The 14,924-nt window shown below is 40.7% G+C and overlaps 1 protein-coding gene and 1 long non-coding RNA gene across 4 annotated transcripts in view; one reads left to right on the plus strand and one right to left on the minus strand.

The window, feature by feature from the left end:
* The first annotated feature begins 3,374 nt into the window (after positions 1 to 3,374).
* The window catches only part of LOC141749644 (uncharacterized), a 40,969-nt gene continuing 29,419 nt past the window's right edge, over positions 3,375 to 14,924 (plus strand). Inside the window, exons 1-4 of the long non-coding RNA XR_012589437.1 lie at positions 3,375 to 4,117; positions 12,800 to 13,022; positions 13,629 to 14,026; positions 14,771 to 14,810. This is a non-coding gene — a long non-coding RNA (uncharacterized LOC141749644). The remainder of the gene's footprint in view (positions 4,118 to 12,799; positions 13,023 to 13,628; positions 14,027 to 14,770; positions 14,811 to 14,924) is intronic.
* HTR4 (5-hydroxytryptamine receptor 4) overlaps positions 7,338 to 14,924 on the minus strand; it is a 139,075-nt gene continuing 131,488 nt past the window's right edge. Inside the window, exons 5-6 of one of the 3 annotated variants that reach the window (XR_012589436.1) lie at positions 12,271 to 12,459; positions 7,338 to 10,246 (exon numbers count right to left, since the gene is read on the minus strand). Coding sequence is in view for 2 of the 3 variants with exons in the window: in XM_074603477.1 (XP_074459578.1) it covers positions 10,159 to 10,246 (88 nt within the window). In the remaining variant the exon portion in view is untranslated. Of the gene's footprint in view, positions 10,247 to 12,182; positions 12,460 to 14,924 lie in introns of those variants that run through there. The other 2 variants (XM_074603477.1, XM_074603478.1) reach the window with 2 other exon arrangements.

Below are 14,924 nucleotides of genomic sequence, written 5' to 3' on the forward strand. Positions count from 1 at the left end.
GAAACAGGTATTGTGAAAGATGCTTATGTCAGTTTGAAAACCTTCATGTACATTACGTACTGTTTAACAGTATTTTACATTTATGTAGATTCCTCTAAAGAAGCAGGAGCTGGAGCCGTGGATGATGGTGATTTTATTAAGGCATTTACAGATGTTCCTACTGTACAGGTAAGATGCTGTGTATACTCATGTTTGTTTTCAGAAATATGCGATTTGCAATATTGTATGTTAGCCTACTTTTAAAAGTGCTTTAATTTTACGGTCTTCTAAGCAAGTGTCATTACTTTTCCTTCTTTCTGTATTTACAGTCTCCATGGAAAGCTCTTTACTTTTTCCAGTTAGTTACCAAAAAACCCCACCTTTTCTTTACTGTCTTACTAATTATTATCACATTGTGTTTCAGCTAAAATCCGTTATTGCTTTTCTTAATCTTTTCCAGGGAGCTACTAAAAATAATTTTATGTTTTAATTTTAATAAGAAAAGATTTCCATAACATTTGGGAAATTTAGGACTGCAATTTCATGGGATAATCAAGTACTAATAATACAGGCAAATATTTTTAAAAAACAAGAATTGTATTTTCAAATGTGTCTGAATTGTAATGATGCGTGTCTGGTATACATGTCCCATCTCTAGCAGTACTTAAAAAAAATCTAGTACCTTATTTGAATACTAATGAACCTGCTGGATTCTGAGTTCTTAGTTGAAAGATCAGATTTTAATTGCTATTCTTTAAGTGTGGAAATTGCACACACTTGGTACTTTCAGACAGTTGAGACATTTAACATGCTTCTATCTTCCTAGGCCTATTTTGAATAAGTTTTTCTTGAGCAGCTGAGGTGTGGATGGCAACCAAAAACTCAGTCAGCCATAGTTCCCAAACACTGGAAGGATTTCGTATGACTCCCTTTTCTTGATACATACTTTTGTTCTGATTTTAGTTCCCAAGATGATAGTGTAGTTATTTGTTAGATCTCCTTCTGTAGGCAGAAATACTGTCTGCTTTTATGAAGGAACACTTTATCTCCATGGTTTCTGTCACATTGAGGAAATCTTTGTCTTACACTGTGAGAGCTTTATGTTTCTCTGCCTCTCCAAACTGTGTTAAGAATTCTTTAGAGGGCAAAAACACGGAGCTCTTAATATTATTTATCCCCATTATGTTGAATAGAGCCATATTCCACAACACAGAACATGTGCTGCCCGTCCTTAGATGCCTTAATATTTGCAGTCCAAAGCAGAGTTTTCTCATCACTCAAGATGGTTAATAACATTGCAGAAACAAAAGTGGGATAACTGTATGTTGCTGCTGAGCACCTGTGATTTTCTGACTGCTGGATGACCTAGGAAGGCAGGTCATTCCTTAACTGCAAGAGGTGGAGGAGAAAGACCCACTTGTCTTTACTAATCTCACCCAAGTTGAGGTGAGGATGCAGTGGAGAACTGCTGACCTCAAAATAACCTATTTGTTTCATGGATGAGAATGTAATGAGAATTTTTTTCCCTCCTGACCAGGCCAAAAAGAAGAGTGTTTTTTTGGTATCCTTAGGAATAACGACTTCCTGCTGTCCAACTTCATGCTTCTGGTTGGGGACAATCTCTGATCTTTCTGAAAAAAGGCAGATCCCACATTCTGAGGCCATGTTAATTACTAAGGAAGAGAGAAGTTTCTGTACTAGACCCTGGGAAGAAAGAATGTTTATGACCTGTAATTTGCCAGGTTATTCTAAAAGCAAAGGAAACTTGTTAGAATGGGGAGAGGGAGTCATTTGTGCATCATTGGGTCCATTCCTGTGTCTTTCTGCTTTCATTACATTTGTGGGTTTTAGTAGTGGCTTCAGTGGAAGTAAGGAAGGGAACTATATTACAGAAAAACAGATCAAATTTTGAATCAAGATTAAGTGCATCTGGATTAATCAAGTAAATTGAGGTTACTTACGGTGTATGTTGGTTTAACAAATTCTTAAAAGCCTCCAATAGTGCATCTGCCTTTCCAGTAACCTGTTCCAATGGCTGTGCTCATCATTAATTTTTTAGGGATATCATATTGTTTACTCACATCTAGTTTGTAATCCCCATGTTGGAAATACTTTATATAGTTATTACTCTTCCTTGTGTTTGAGCTTTTAATTTTTCTGTCTTTGATGTTGCACTTACCGTTAATGATGCGTGTCTGTGTTGCCCTCTAAACAATAACAGCAGTTTTTGAAGAAGACAGGTGATTTTGAGATATGCTGTGATTGATCTCTGTGCTAAAAAAATGCTTAAGCACACTGATGACATAATTCCACTTCCTATAAAGGGCTCACTTCCTTCTTCAATCTAAAAGAATTATAATCTACTTTTCAGACATACATCTACCTATCACATTTAAAAAGTTATTTAAAAATATGTTTGTAAAGACACCTGCTTTCCTGAAATGGAAAAACTATTTCCTGTACTATATTAATAGTAAGACAAAGGAAAAAGTTAAGATTAGTAATTTTGCTTTCCTGGAAATTCACCTCTGAAATTCTTAGGTGTATGAGTTCTAAACCTCAACACATGCTCAAAGAACAGCAGAGAGCACATCATAACAACCAAAAATTGTATGATAAGCAGATTTTAATGCAAGACATGTTTGGTTTTCATTTGGAGGGGCGGAGTGTTGTATGTTGTGGTTTTTTGGGGGGATTTTTTGTTCTGTTTTGTTTTTTAAATGCACACATACACACTCTGGCATAAATCAAGTCAGCTCCTCGTTGTTCCTGTTCCCTTTCTGAGGAGCACCTTGAGGGGCTGAAAGGTGACTATGGAGCTGCATGAGCTCTTCAGAGCTTTCTCTGGAGACCCTATAGTCCCCTTGCTCTTACTCTGTGCTTACAGTACACATTCTGCAGAGCTGATGCATGTACTATTTTCCTATCTACCTGGAGAAGCTAGAGCGTGCTCAATCATTACCCGAAAAAGTCCTCCAGCCTAATCCCACTCGCCCTTTTTTATGGTAACCACACAAGTTTCCTCCTTTCAGGAGAAAACACGGGTGCTTACCCATGATTCGCTTATATCCATGATATAAGCGAAACTCTGAGAAAGCACGGTACACATTGCTCACATACAGCGTAGGAGAAGAGGCAGAGGGTAAGGAGAGGAGGTGACGCGAAGTCAAGGCTGGAGCATACAGCTCTCCTTCTTCCTGGCACTTGAATGAGCCACGTGACTTGCTGTGCTAGGAAGGCTCGCCAACACAGAACAACATAATCCAATTAAAGGATTCAATGAAAAGATTTCTGTCTTAAAATTCATTAGCAGTTTATTCTGGGGAAGAAGTATACTGGCCCATACCTTTCCAACAAATGTGTTTGCCACTCTTCGTAACAACAGGTCTAAAAAGTCAAAGGAGCGCCTAAAAAGACTGAACAAAATGTTATAATTAATACTGCTTGCGGAATAAATAGTAACTTTATTCTTTCCCCCTGAGGGAGACAAATACATAAAATAAAATTATGTTTATATGTCAAATGAGGACTTTGTTCAATTTATTGCAAAGTTAAAATATTCTGTATAGAAAGCAAACATGCAGGCTAACTAATCCTAAACTTCAAAAAAATAGAGGTGGTTCAACTAACCATCTGTCATGTTATTACACATATGCAATGTTAGTTTTATTAGCCCCAAAATAACAGGCAAAAATCAATAAAGTTCAAAAATTGTACAAACTCTGAAATGTTACTATTAAAAAAAATAAAAATCATTACTTAAAAAATTCAGCTATTAAGTCACAACTTTTCTCTTCTGGGTCTCAGCTGAGGGGGACCCAGTTGGATACAGTGGGCTGAGCCCAAAGGGGAGAGTAATGGAAATTGCACTCATTTAAGAAAAAGCCAGTTGATGAGGCTCTGGATTTTAGTTATCTGCTGAGCACTTAAAGATGTTAAATGCCGTGGGGTTACAGCCCCTTAGAATTGTTTATAGTGTTCTTGCCATTAGGAATGCAGTAGTTGAACTTGTCTGTACTTGGTCAAAGGATTATGTGTTTTGTGGGTGAGGTTAAGAACATGCAGTCTTCGGTGGAAGGCATTAACACTCGAGAGTGATACTTCTAAGAAATTTATAATCACAGCTTGGTCTGAGAAGGTAAGCAACAACAACAAACCAGCTTATCAGAATATGTGTGCTCTGTCAGATATGTCAGTTTGGAGTCTGTAGGCACTACTGCCTGAAATAAGAACTTTGTAAAGCTCTGCTGTTGCTTTTGTGGCGGAGAGTCAAGTTCTTTGAAGGCATCTGCATGTGTGTGACTATTATGTATCTTGGTAGCATAGTAAAAGACTTTCTCCTGAATTGTGAAAGGGCAGGTTGAGTTCTGTCATTTTTTGGTAGTCTCTACAGCAACAGTGACTTGGTAAACAGAATTGGTAAACATACCTACAAAGAGATCGGGAAGGGAAGGAAAAGGTCGAACAATATTTTTCCTCCTCATGAAATACAGACTTTTGACTTGTATACAATATAAAGAGAAGATGATTACTTTGCACTTTGTTTTGGTATGCATATGTGATCATGCAGTTGAGGAGGAGAAAGATTAGTGAAATAGAAGTGAATGTGCTTTTAGAGATAACTTTTAAAAAGCCTCACCTGACTGAAAAAACCACACATAACCTTTTTTTTTATTACCAGGCAGAGAGGCAATAAAACAATTTTCTGGGAGTATTAATTTCAAAAAAAAGTGGTCTGTAGAAGGGAACTAGTTGTTGAGACTAGGGAAGGTGGGAAATGCTGTATGCCTGGACTAATGGATTTTAAATCGTAGTCTGTCCTTCCTCTTTCTGTCTTTAAAATAATAAATTGTTATTGCTTCTAAGCAATATCTTTATCTATATAATAGATATCTATATAATCTATATATCTATATAATAATATATCTATATCTATAAAGGATTTTCTCTTATTCCTTAGGATGCATTATTGGATGGTGTTAAGGTGCTAAAAAATCTGTCATGTAGTCCATGCTATATCCTGATTTTAAAAGCAATACTTCAAGGCAGACTAAAGAAAAAGAAGTCTACTTATTTAGCAAAGGCAACTTCATCCCCTTTTAATCTTTACAGTGTTCAGGAGTGTGCTACGAATGCTTGAAATCCAAACATTTTGTATGGTTTTTATATTCATGGCCTGTATGTGTCAGTTTTAAATGTTTGATTTCTGTAAGTTTTTGGTAAGTAAGGGATGGGAATGCAAAGTACTTTCCCCCTGCTTTAACAGTGGCATTTGGGTATTTATGTAACTGAGTAATAATACAAGACTTGTATAAACTGTTAATTGCAGGGAATTTTTTTGCCACTAGTGTCATGGGATCACTGTAGTCTTAATATTTTATCAGGTTGCAAAGAAACATGTAGTATGAGCTTTATAGGCGTTCACTGTGTTGTGACAAATACTATGGGTTAGTTTTGACTAAGACAATTTTGATAAGAACAGAAACTTTTTACAAACTGTTTATATAATTTTAAACATTTTAAAGAATAGGTTCTTTGACCCTATGGAAACTATGTTTTAACCTTTAAAAATTAGGTTTTCTGGTCACCTTTTGGCTATTGAAGATTTCTTTTCCATTTACTTTTCCTAAGTACACACTGTGTATTGATTGTGATTATTTCGGTACTCGGAGACTTTCTAAAATGTCAGAGTATTTTGGGAGGGACAAATGAGGTTATGAATTGAGCATCCAGGTGTCTGTTTGTACCACCTGCTTTAGCATGGTGCCCCTGTGCCAAATTCTTTCTTTTCAAGGTTTCTTTCTACAAAATTCTGCTCTGACCAGGGCATCCTCCCTTTTAGGAGCTGTACAAGTTTGTGTGGCAGAAGAGTGTGTTCTAGGAGTAAACGGGATCTTTCCCTCTTCCTTTTCTTAGCCAGTCAGGCACTCATTCTCTTTGGGGGAGGACTTGTTCCCTCTACTGTCTGGAGGGAGAAGAAATAGGCGTTTATAATTTCTGCTTTCCCTTCTGGCTGCCCTTGGCAATTATGACAGATGGTGTTGGAGATACACATGTAGAAGTGTGTTATGTACAGCATCTCTTTACAGCATCCTTGAGCTTAGGCTGTCAAAATTTTTAGATGTTCCTGTATCAGACTGAAGGCACCATGTCCAAATTTTGCTAGATCATCAGCTAATTAAAGCTTATGGCCTTTTCTGCACTCTTCCTTGCAGCTCCTGTTTTGCGGAGCTTCCCATTGGTGGCATGTTTATTATGTCTCTGAATTTTACTTTGCAGCTTGACTGTGACTTCGTTTCTATTTGAGTAAACTGAGTACCAGAGATATGGAAAGCTGCTCAGTAGAAAGGATGTCTCACCTGGTGGTGTTGTGCACCCTGACACTGTCAGATGGCCCACAGTTTTAGTGTTAGGCTAGGTTTTCAATCTGCCTCTGAAAGTAGTCAGCCTGTTGTTGCTCTGCTTCCATCTTTCAGCACAAATAACCTCAATGCATTTTTGGATTTGCTTGTCTGGGCATATGCCCTGCTAACAAATGTCATCCAAGATCTCAGAAATGCTTCTGGAGCCTAGAAAATACAGAAATATGGAAATACAACTGTGATGACAGATCAGCCTCCTGAAGATAGTTTAGCAAAGGCCCAGCCAGCCAATTTCTTATTAGCGAGCTGTCCTGCTAGCGCATTCTCTCTGGCGAGGGAAAGTGTAATCAGTTGTAATCCAAGAGAACAGCTACAGCAGGCATCATGCGTAACACTTCTGAGGCTTACTGCATTCAAAAAACTGTAAAATGTTCCCAGATCATAAATGTAGTGGTGTGGTAATTTGCTGATGATTTCTAGTGTATTTATGTGAAGGAATAAATATATGGTTATTAGAGTGAATTTGTGAGAGATGATGGGAAAGAGATGGAAAGGAAGGAAGAAGGGAACATCCTTTTTCAGTCAAATTCACCGGCAACTCAGAGAAACAGAGCTGCACAAAATTATATCTGACTCCCTATTTGCAAATGCCTATCTTGATCATGATGCCCATAGCAGTGGCATCTCTCAGAGCAGATAGTGAGAGATGAGGTGGACACAGCACAGGCAAGGGAGAGAGAGGGCTCAGTAGCAATCGAAGCAAAAGCGTTCGCGAGAACTTGGGGCGGGAGGCAGGATTGCTCTGGTAGATAAACATTAGGCTTGTGCTATAACCCAAGAGCTCATCAGTATTGTCAGAGCAATGGGGCCAGATTCTCCCTGGCTGTTACAGATATTTGAGTATATTGCGAGGCAGGTGGAAAGTATTACTTGGTAGCGTCTTATGTTTTGAGTGAAAACAGTACAAGAAATGAGCATGAGCTGGAGTTTACTGCAATGTACATAGAGGATTTTTTATTTTTAGAAACAGCCAATGTGTTACACATTATTCAGCACAGGAAAAGACTCTGACACCACTAGCCAAAATGGTCAATGGGATGATGAACTCAGAGGCTACAGGAGCAGCTACCTTTAGCAAAGGAAATCAAGTACTGGTCCTTTCTGTGAGACAGCTCCTTTTCCATAGAAATTCTAATATTATTGATGATGGACAATGTCATTTGCTGGGTTCACAGAAGCATTGCTGAGATAATTGACTTATTAAGCAGGAACTCCCAGGTGTTTCATGACAGATTTACTGAGTCCAACGAGCAATTAGCCAGAGATGACACAGAACACATTTCGTGTTTGGTATTTGATTCAAATATGGTGTTTGGAATTGGAGTCTGTTTTCCAGTTGGAGCTGTTGACCATTTTGGCTAGTGAGCTACTGATCCCATTGATAGAGCCTTCTGAGCATTGCCCATGAGTAAAATTCAGTGTTGAGAAGTTCATTTTAAATTAAGAAGAGATATATTACTAAAGCACATAGAAATATAGGAGAAAACAACACTTCAAGGACAACGGAAACAAAGAACACCATCACTATAGCATCCCGATGCTGCTGGTTCCATATCACTCTGAGAAATTTCACACCAATATTTTGATGCCTTTTAGTGGGGACAGAGGAAAGCTTTTCTAGAATTTCTTTAAGAAATTTGATACTTGAGGTGAAACCAAGACAACCTGTTCTGCAGTCTTGCATATCCAAATCCAGACAAACCCCCCTACGAGCAGTTCCACAGAGGTGTGTAGATCATAGGACTGAAGTGGCCCTGGGTAGATTTTTTTCCAAAACCTTCAATAATGGCCTATGTTTTTCACCTGTTTTGGTGTTAACAATAGAGTTGAACGGATAATGAGTTCTTTTGGCAACACTACCCTGTAAAAACAGGTCATTGCCAAACTGTTCCTAATGATAAACCAGGAATTGGCTCAAATTGTCTCACCCTCTCTTTTCAGATAGCTCATGTTCTTCCCATCAGCACCTATCACCACAAACAGCTATAGTTTGTCTCTTTCTAACTGCTAGCAATTTTCTACATTGCTAAGTGTCTGGTTGCTTCTAATTAGGGCTGTTTCTGCTCAGTGTCCTTTTGAATCTTAAAGAAAAATTATGTGAAGCTTTATCAGTGACTTTTATGTGGAAGAAGTATTTAAAGAAGTCAGACACCGTAGCAAGGAAGCTAGTTGTTCTTATCATGCACAAGTTTTTTTTCCTACTGAGCAACATTTTTGTTTGTTCAAAGCAGGATATGTTTGTTTGTTTACAGTAAATACCTGTCACATAGCAACAGAAATATTACTAAATAATAATACATATAATGTTAAGCTCCTAGGTCTAGAAGCTTTTAATGAAAAAACCCACATGTTCCTGATAAAAAATAATAAATAATGTCACCTTTTCTTTTTACATTAAAAATATCTGTACATGATTACACAATATAACAAAGTACAATTTTATTTTCTAGGCTCAGGGTGGCATCTCTGGGTTAGATCTTCATCTAAAAAGGGTAGAGGCCTGTAGTCTTGATCCTGCATATTTCCCACTGCATGAAAGTAATTTTCCCAAAGTTGCGATGTCTGCAGCCTTGCCTACCCTTTCCATGCAAAGGTGGAAGCAGCTCACAAGGAACATAGCAACATCTACATGCGGGAAGCAGCTAAAGACTGAGATCTTTGCAAACAGAGATGTGCATATGGTGATACTTGAAAGTCTTGAAACTTCTTGCCTCAACTGGAAGAGAACAGAAACTAATAGAAAAATAAAGATGGGAAATGTAAGTAGAGCTCTGTCTTTCTAGTGTAGCTAGAAAAGTTTTTTAGATGGTATATTTTTCAAGATGGCACTTAGTGATCTATTACAGACTAACTCTGTCTCTTGGCCAGCCTTTCTTCTTGGTAAGAATGCCCAAAGTTTGCTCAGATGAGGACAGCACTAGCAGCTTGCCTGGGGTTTGAGGGCCACATCCCATCCACTGGCCTCTGAAAAGCAGAGGATGCCAGTGTCTTTTAGCAATTGGGCTGGATTGAAGCAGTGCTTGCAGGGATGTCTGTTGGCTGTAAAATGTCTCTGTAGGCCCCACTCCAGCTTGTCAGGCACTATATACACGCCATGAGTCTTCTACCAATGAAGGTGGCCAGGAAACACAATAAAAGCATTTACAAAGAAAGCTCTAGAGGGTAGGGTGAATCAGCAGCTCATGCTGACCTTTCACCAGTAACTGTAATCAAAAGGCAAATATTTCCTCTTATTTTGCTAAAGAAAACGAAGTGCTGTTTCTCTCCTGACAGCATCCGTTCACTGGCAGGCAGGATCTTGCGCAGATAAAGCAGGCATTTAGTCTCACATCATGTTAGGGCTTTAGCCAGAACTTGTAATCTTCAAGATCATGATACCACAGGACAGAGAGGTGGCTTGTACACAGATGGCAGCTGGAAAGGAATAAGAGAAGTCCCTGCATTGGGTGTTTTGTATCTGTGTTGTTTCCTTAAATTGACTAAAATCGGCTCCTGAAGTAAGGCTCTGACATAGTCATATAGTGCAGAAGTCCTTGCAGATACAGGAAAGTCTCCTGAACCGTTCTGCTCATGTACCGTCCTGTGCCTCCATTGATCTACACACATGCCGCTGGACATTCATATGAGGTCAGTGCAAGAGGCACCATGACAATGCAGATGAATGAGTCCTCATAAAGTCCTGCTGTCCATGAATCCTTCGGGTATCCTAAAAGGAACCTGTTCCTTTAGCTGGGCCATTCCTCTTCTAGGACCTTGACTAGAAACAGGACTCCTGGGATTCAGGGTCATTATGGATGGGAAGCTTCTCATGTTCCTGATGATGTCCATTACGTAAAACGGTGTACCTGGGAGTGGAAAAACATAAAGATTTGTTAGTGCTAGTTAAAAGTACAAGGTTACGTAAAACGAGTTCATGAAAACCTCAAAGTACATCTTAAGACAGTACATCTTCTAAATATCCAGATCCCATATCAAGCAAATGTGAATCCCTACTTTGCTCCATAGCAGGAAACCAAATCTTCAGTTTGATGCAGTCAAGGCAACCCCTGGAAACCAAGAACCTGTTGGTTTTGATGTATCTAAGGTGCAGCTGGTAATGAGAGGAAGCCAGACCAAAGAACTAGGAAACACTGGTCATCTGTGGGTGGACTAAACTGAAGGCACTTCAGTTAATGTCTTCAATGCAAGCATCTAAAGAATCATTTGAGACTAGCTTGGGAAGTGAATGCTGTTTAAGATGAAACCAAGACCAACATTACAGGGCATTTCCACTTACAAAAGAAAGTAGCCTCTGCCTATTGCAAAGTTGGGTTTAGCACCAATTCTAGTATGTTTTATCAAACCGGTGCTGTTCACATTCATGTCCTTTGGAGGTATCATGTCATGTGTGTACCTTTCTGATACTTTTACAGGCTTTGGGCCAGGTATGGAAAAGCAGAACTCAGTTGTAAGGAATTCCACACTGTCTCTTACCCTGTGCCTCATCTACCAGCCCCTTTCCTGCTGCTCATCTCAATACGGCTCTCTGAACAGAACTGTTGATTTAGTTTGCTAATGACATGCAGCTCTTTTGCCTGGGTGGTGTGCAATGTGTAGCAGGAATAAGCAGATCTGAGGTGATAGCAAAAATGTTGGCTAACTGGAGCAAAACTGATATAGCACATCTTTCTAGAATTTCACATCTAATCATTCTTGCTTGCAAATGCCCTGAGCAAGACAGGTATCTTCTATTGGCAATCCATTTCATTTAAACTAAAGCTGAACCAAACCATCTTTCAAGTAGGTCCAGAAGTAGGAAGCTGCAAAAATAACTGTAAAAACATGCTTTTCCCTAGGCCAAATGCATATTGGGAAAATCAGGTCCCTGTTAAGACTTTCCTCTCCTGAGTGTTTAGAGATGTAGATATATTATTTCTCTTAGTAACAAACATCCAAGTCATACCTAAAACATCCACATTTACTCTTAATAAAGAGTAAAAAAAGAAAAATGCCTAAGAAAGTAGAAGAATATATCAGTTCTGATTTTGGCAGAGGGGAAAGAAGTAGCATCAGTCTTGGGATTTGTTTGAAAAATCATTAGAAAAGAGGTCAGGAACTCCCCATTGTCTGCATATTCAAAAACTGATGTTACGACATCAATTTACTTGGCATGCATCTGGATGCATCTCTTTCTCCATTGACTCTACTTGGGACTTAGGCTCCTAATTAAGGTGCTTACAATGCCTCTGAAATGGCATCTGAAGTAGATGAATATCTTACAAATGATGTATCCATTAGTTCCAGTAGATCAGCCATGGACTCAAAATGAAAGCCAGTGTATAAACTGCATTGGCCTGTCTGATTTCATCCTGGTGAATATTCCTGGAGGCATTTACCTTCTAATGTATTAAATGCTGTTTTACGACATGGTTAGGCTTGGTTGCTTTAATACAGGTCACCGTATATGCAGATATATCCATTGAACGTACTCCCTTAGTACTCCATCACTTTAACTAATGATCATAAATTTCAAAAAATGTGCTAGTTTTACCAACAAGATACAGACTCGATGTAAGAAACAAGAAAAGACACTTTGCATCTAACACTGAACAGACACTCCGATTAGACAACCATGAAGCATACAAGTCATAACGCAATTTTAATTTTATATACCCAGTCGGACAATGCACACTGTGTGAGGCAATCCACCAAAGAGACTTCTAGCATGGCAAAGCCTCTCCTAGAGATGGTGATACAGAGGACGAGAGCCAGGAGACTCCCCGCTCGCTGAACAAAGCGGACATAGTTCAGAGCAACTCAGGACTTGCTCAGGAGCACAACAGACAGGCACTGAACGCTGACTGCATACAGGATGCCCAAAGAGCCAAACCTTTCTTCCTCTTCTTCTGCAGTAGTCAGAAAACAGTTGTGCAAGATCAGCAATTTAGCAGGTCGTGCCGTTTCTTACAAAGATGCATTAAGCTAAAGAGAAGTCATTAAGATGTCCCAGGATCTCCTGTGGCACAAAGTGTCTGTCTGAAGCCTCTGGCAGTGAGCTCAGCACTTCCAGCTGTTTACCCTGTGGGGAAAGAGGACGGGTAGGAGAGGAGGAAAGAGCATTCGTATGCAGGGTGTGAAAGCTGCACTGCAGGGGTGATGGTTTTCTCTGGTAGTGGCACATCGTTCCTAAATCCTTACCAACATCTCCAGGAAACTGCTAAAGGAGTCCTCTGCTGGCAGGCCTTTGTGTTACCAGGGTTGTTTCACATACTGTAGTTTCTCCCTTCAAATGAAAGTTCAAAGCTACCTGCCAGTTACGTGGCACCGATTTAGTGTTGGACAATGGGCAGGAGTATAACAGCCCTGCTTTTTTCACACCACTGTGTCTTAACTGATCTGCTCTCTGAAAATACAATTAGTTTTCCAGGCATCAGTATCTATGGGAAGCAAGTTTCAGAGAGAAAGCACAGCTGCAGCTGAAACTCATTTTTACCTCACCTACACGAACACACACCTGATATGCCTCAGCCCTTGCCCAGTGAAGAAGCCAAGCACCGCGGGATTTCTCCTACGGACCGCACGCAGACACCACCACTCGGAACCTGCATGTGTGGGCTGAACGTTTCAAGAGAAATTTGTCAGGTAGGTCTTAGTAATGAATGTATCTGAGGAAGCCATAATATATGAGCAGGAAAAAAATTTAAAAGGCTTAAATGCATTAAATTAGTTATCTGCAGCAAATTAGTTGCTCAACTTTCCTGCCTATAATGAGTTCCTTCGGTGGGATTTGTATACGCTAGCACGTTAAGCTACCAAGCTCAATTACAAATAGCATCCCACGCTGCCTCTGCATCCAGCTCCTCCCAGAACTGGGGGCAAGTGTTACTGTCAGTTCACCTGACAGCTTTACTCAGATCATAAACACCACCACCCGGCAATAAAGCCCAATAATGAAAAGGCATTACCACCTATAAAGGGACCCTGCTGCAGGCTATTCACATACTTGCCAAATGGTACTTTAATTGTGATGATGACCAATTTGGAGATAATTGCTTCTGCATCTCCTGCTGTTTCTGACAGTCCAATGGACTCTTTAATTAACTGGTTGGATTAGCTCTCAGCACCGCAGAGGGGAGCTGTGTGGAACAAGAATCTCCAGTGTTATTCCGGGAACTCAGCAAGAGCCAGGAAGAAAACACCAAAGGGATGTGGTGGTGTTTGTAATCTTCCCACTTTCTTTCCCTGCAGAGCTACCCCCCACACCAACTGGTATGCTCCATTAAGGAAGCAAAGCCAAAAAATCGCTGGTCTTTGGCTTCCCCAACCACAATGAAAAAGAGTCACCGTTTCCATGGAGCCTGAGGTCCCTGCTTAGTCCTCTCCTGATGACCAGACCTGCGGTGTCCAGCTCTGTTCCCTGGGATCACACCTGTCTCGATGCTAAGCAGAAAGCAGTGCAATTTTGGGGCAGGGCTCTTGGCTCTGAAGAGCGTGGCCCAGGAGGAGTGGAAGCAATACCCCGATGCTGTGTGTGCCACCTCTCTATCGGAGCTTGCAGCCACCGGGTCACTTTCCCGAAGGGAGCCTCTGTCTGGACACGGTGCCTGGGGACCTTTGGACAGCAGGGAACAGCCGGGAATTGGAAGGTATCTGCTCTCTTTCCCAAAAACACTCCTACCTACCCTTCATGCTTGCAGTATCCATGTAAAGCAGCCTACAGTGGTCACACATACCCATGGCTCCTCTGCGCCAGCCGGAGAAGCTCAGCTTGCAGTTCTGCAGCTGTTTTACCCCGACTTACTCCCCTGTCTTTTACCCATAGTCCTTGCTCTGAATGCTCGTATCCATCCTTCTTCCCTAAGCTCCCCGCAAACTCGAGTTCATCAGCCCACAGGCAGTTAATCCTGGTGGCTGCTGCGAAGGGCAAAGGGTCCCTCACAGGTACAGAAACTCTGCGAGGGTTTAGATCACGTTAGTAGGTATGGCTCACTAATAACAAACCGACAAAGAGAGAGCACAGCCAGCCTTTCCCAGCTACCGCTTACTCACTAATGGGCTAAACGACTCGTGTGGCAGCGTCTCCTGCGCTTTCCAAAGCCTCTTCGTGTTGTCTCAGCAGCCTTTGTCCCTGTAACCTTGGCAGGAGAAATAATTTTACCTGGAGGGTCATAATAATAGCAGAGGAAATAAATGAAAGAAAAAAAAATAATAATTGCCTGCAACTGTCCAAGCACGGCTAAGCTTTCAGCTGGGCTGGAGGCATGTTAATGGAGGAGACCACAGGATCATAAACCCACCGCAGGTGCGCAGCTGCCTTTGCTCTCTGTTTAGTAATCCTTTCCCGATACACCTGTTTACATTATTAATTGCTTCCATTTTTGAACTGGCAGAAGGTGGTTCCTGTTGTCCTGGCGTTCACTGGAGACTGAGGTGAGGTTTTGCAGCTGTCCCTGGGCTGGGCTGGGAAGGGTTCGCTTTTGTGCTGGGGTACCGGCAGCGGCAAACTCTCTGTTCCCTGGGGCCTTGGCACCTAAATCCACTCCC

The sequence above is a fragment of the Larus michahellis genome, chromosome 11 (genome assembly GCF_964199755.1).
Source record: "Larus michahellis chromosome 11, bLarMic1.1, whole genome shotgun sequence".
NCBI lineage: Eukaryota > Metazoa > Chordata > Aves > Charadriiformes > Laridae > Larus > Larus michahellis.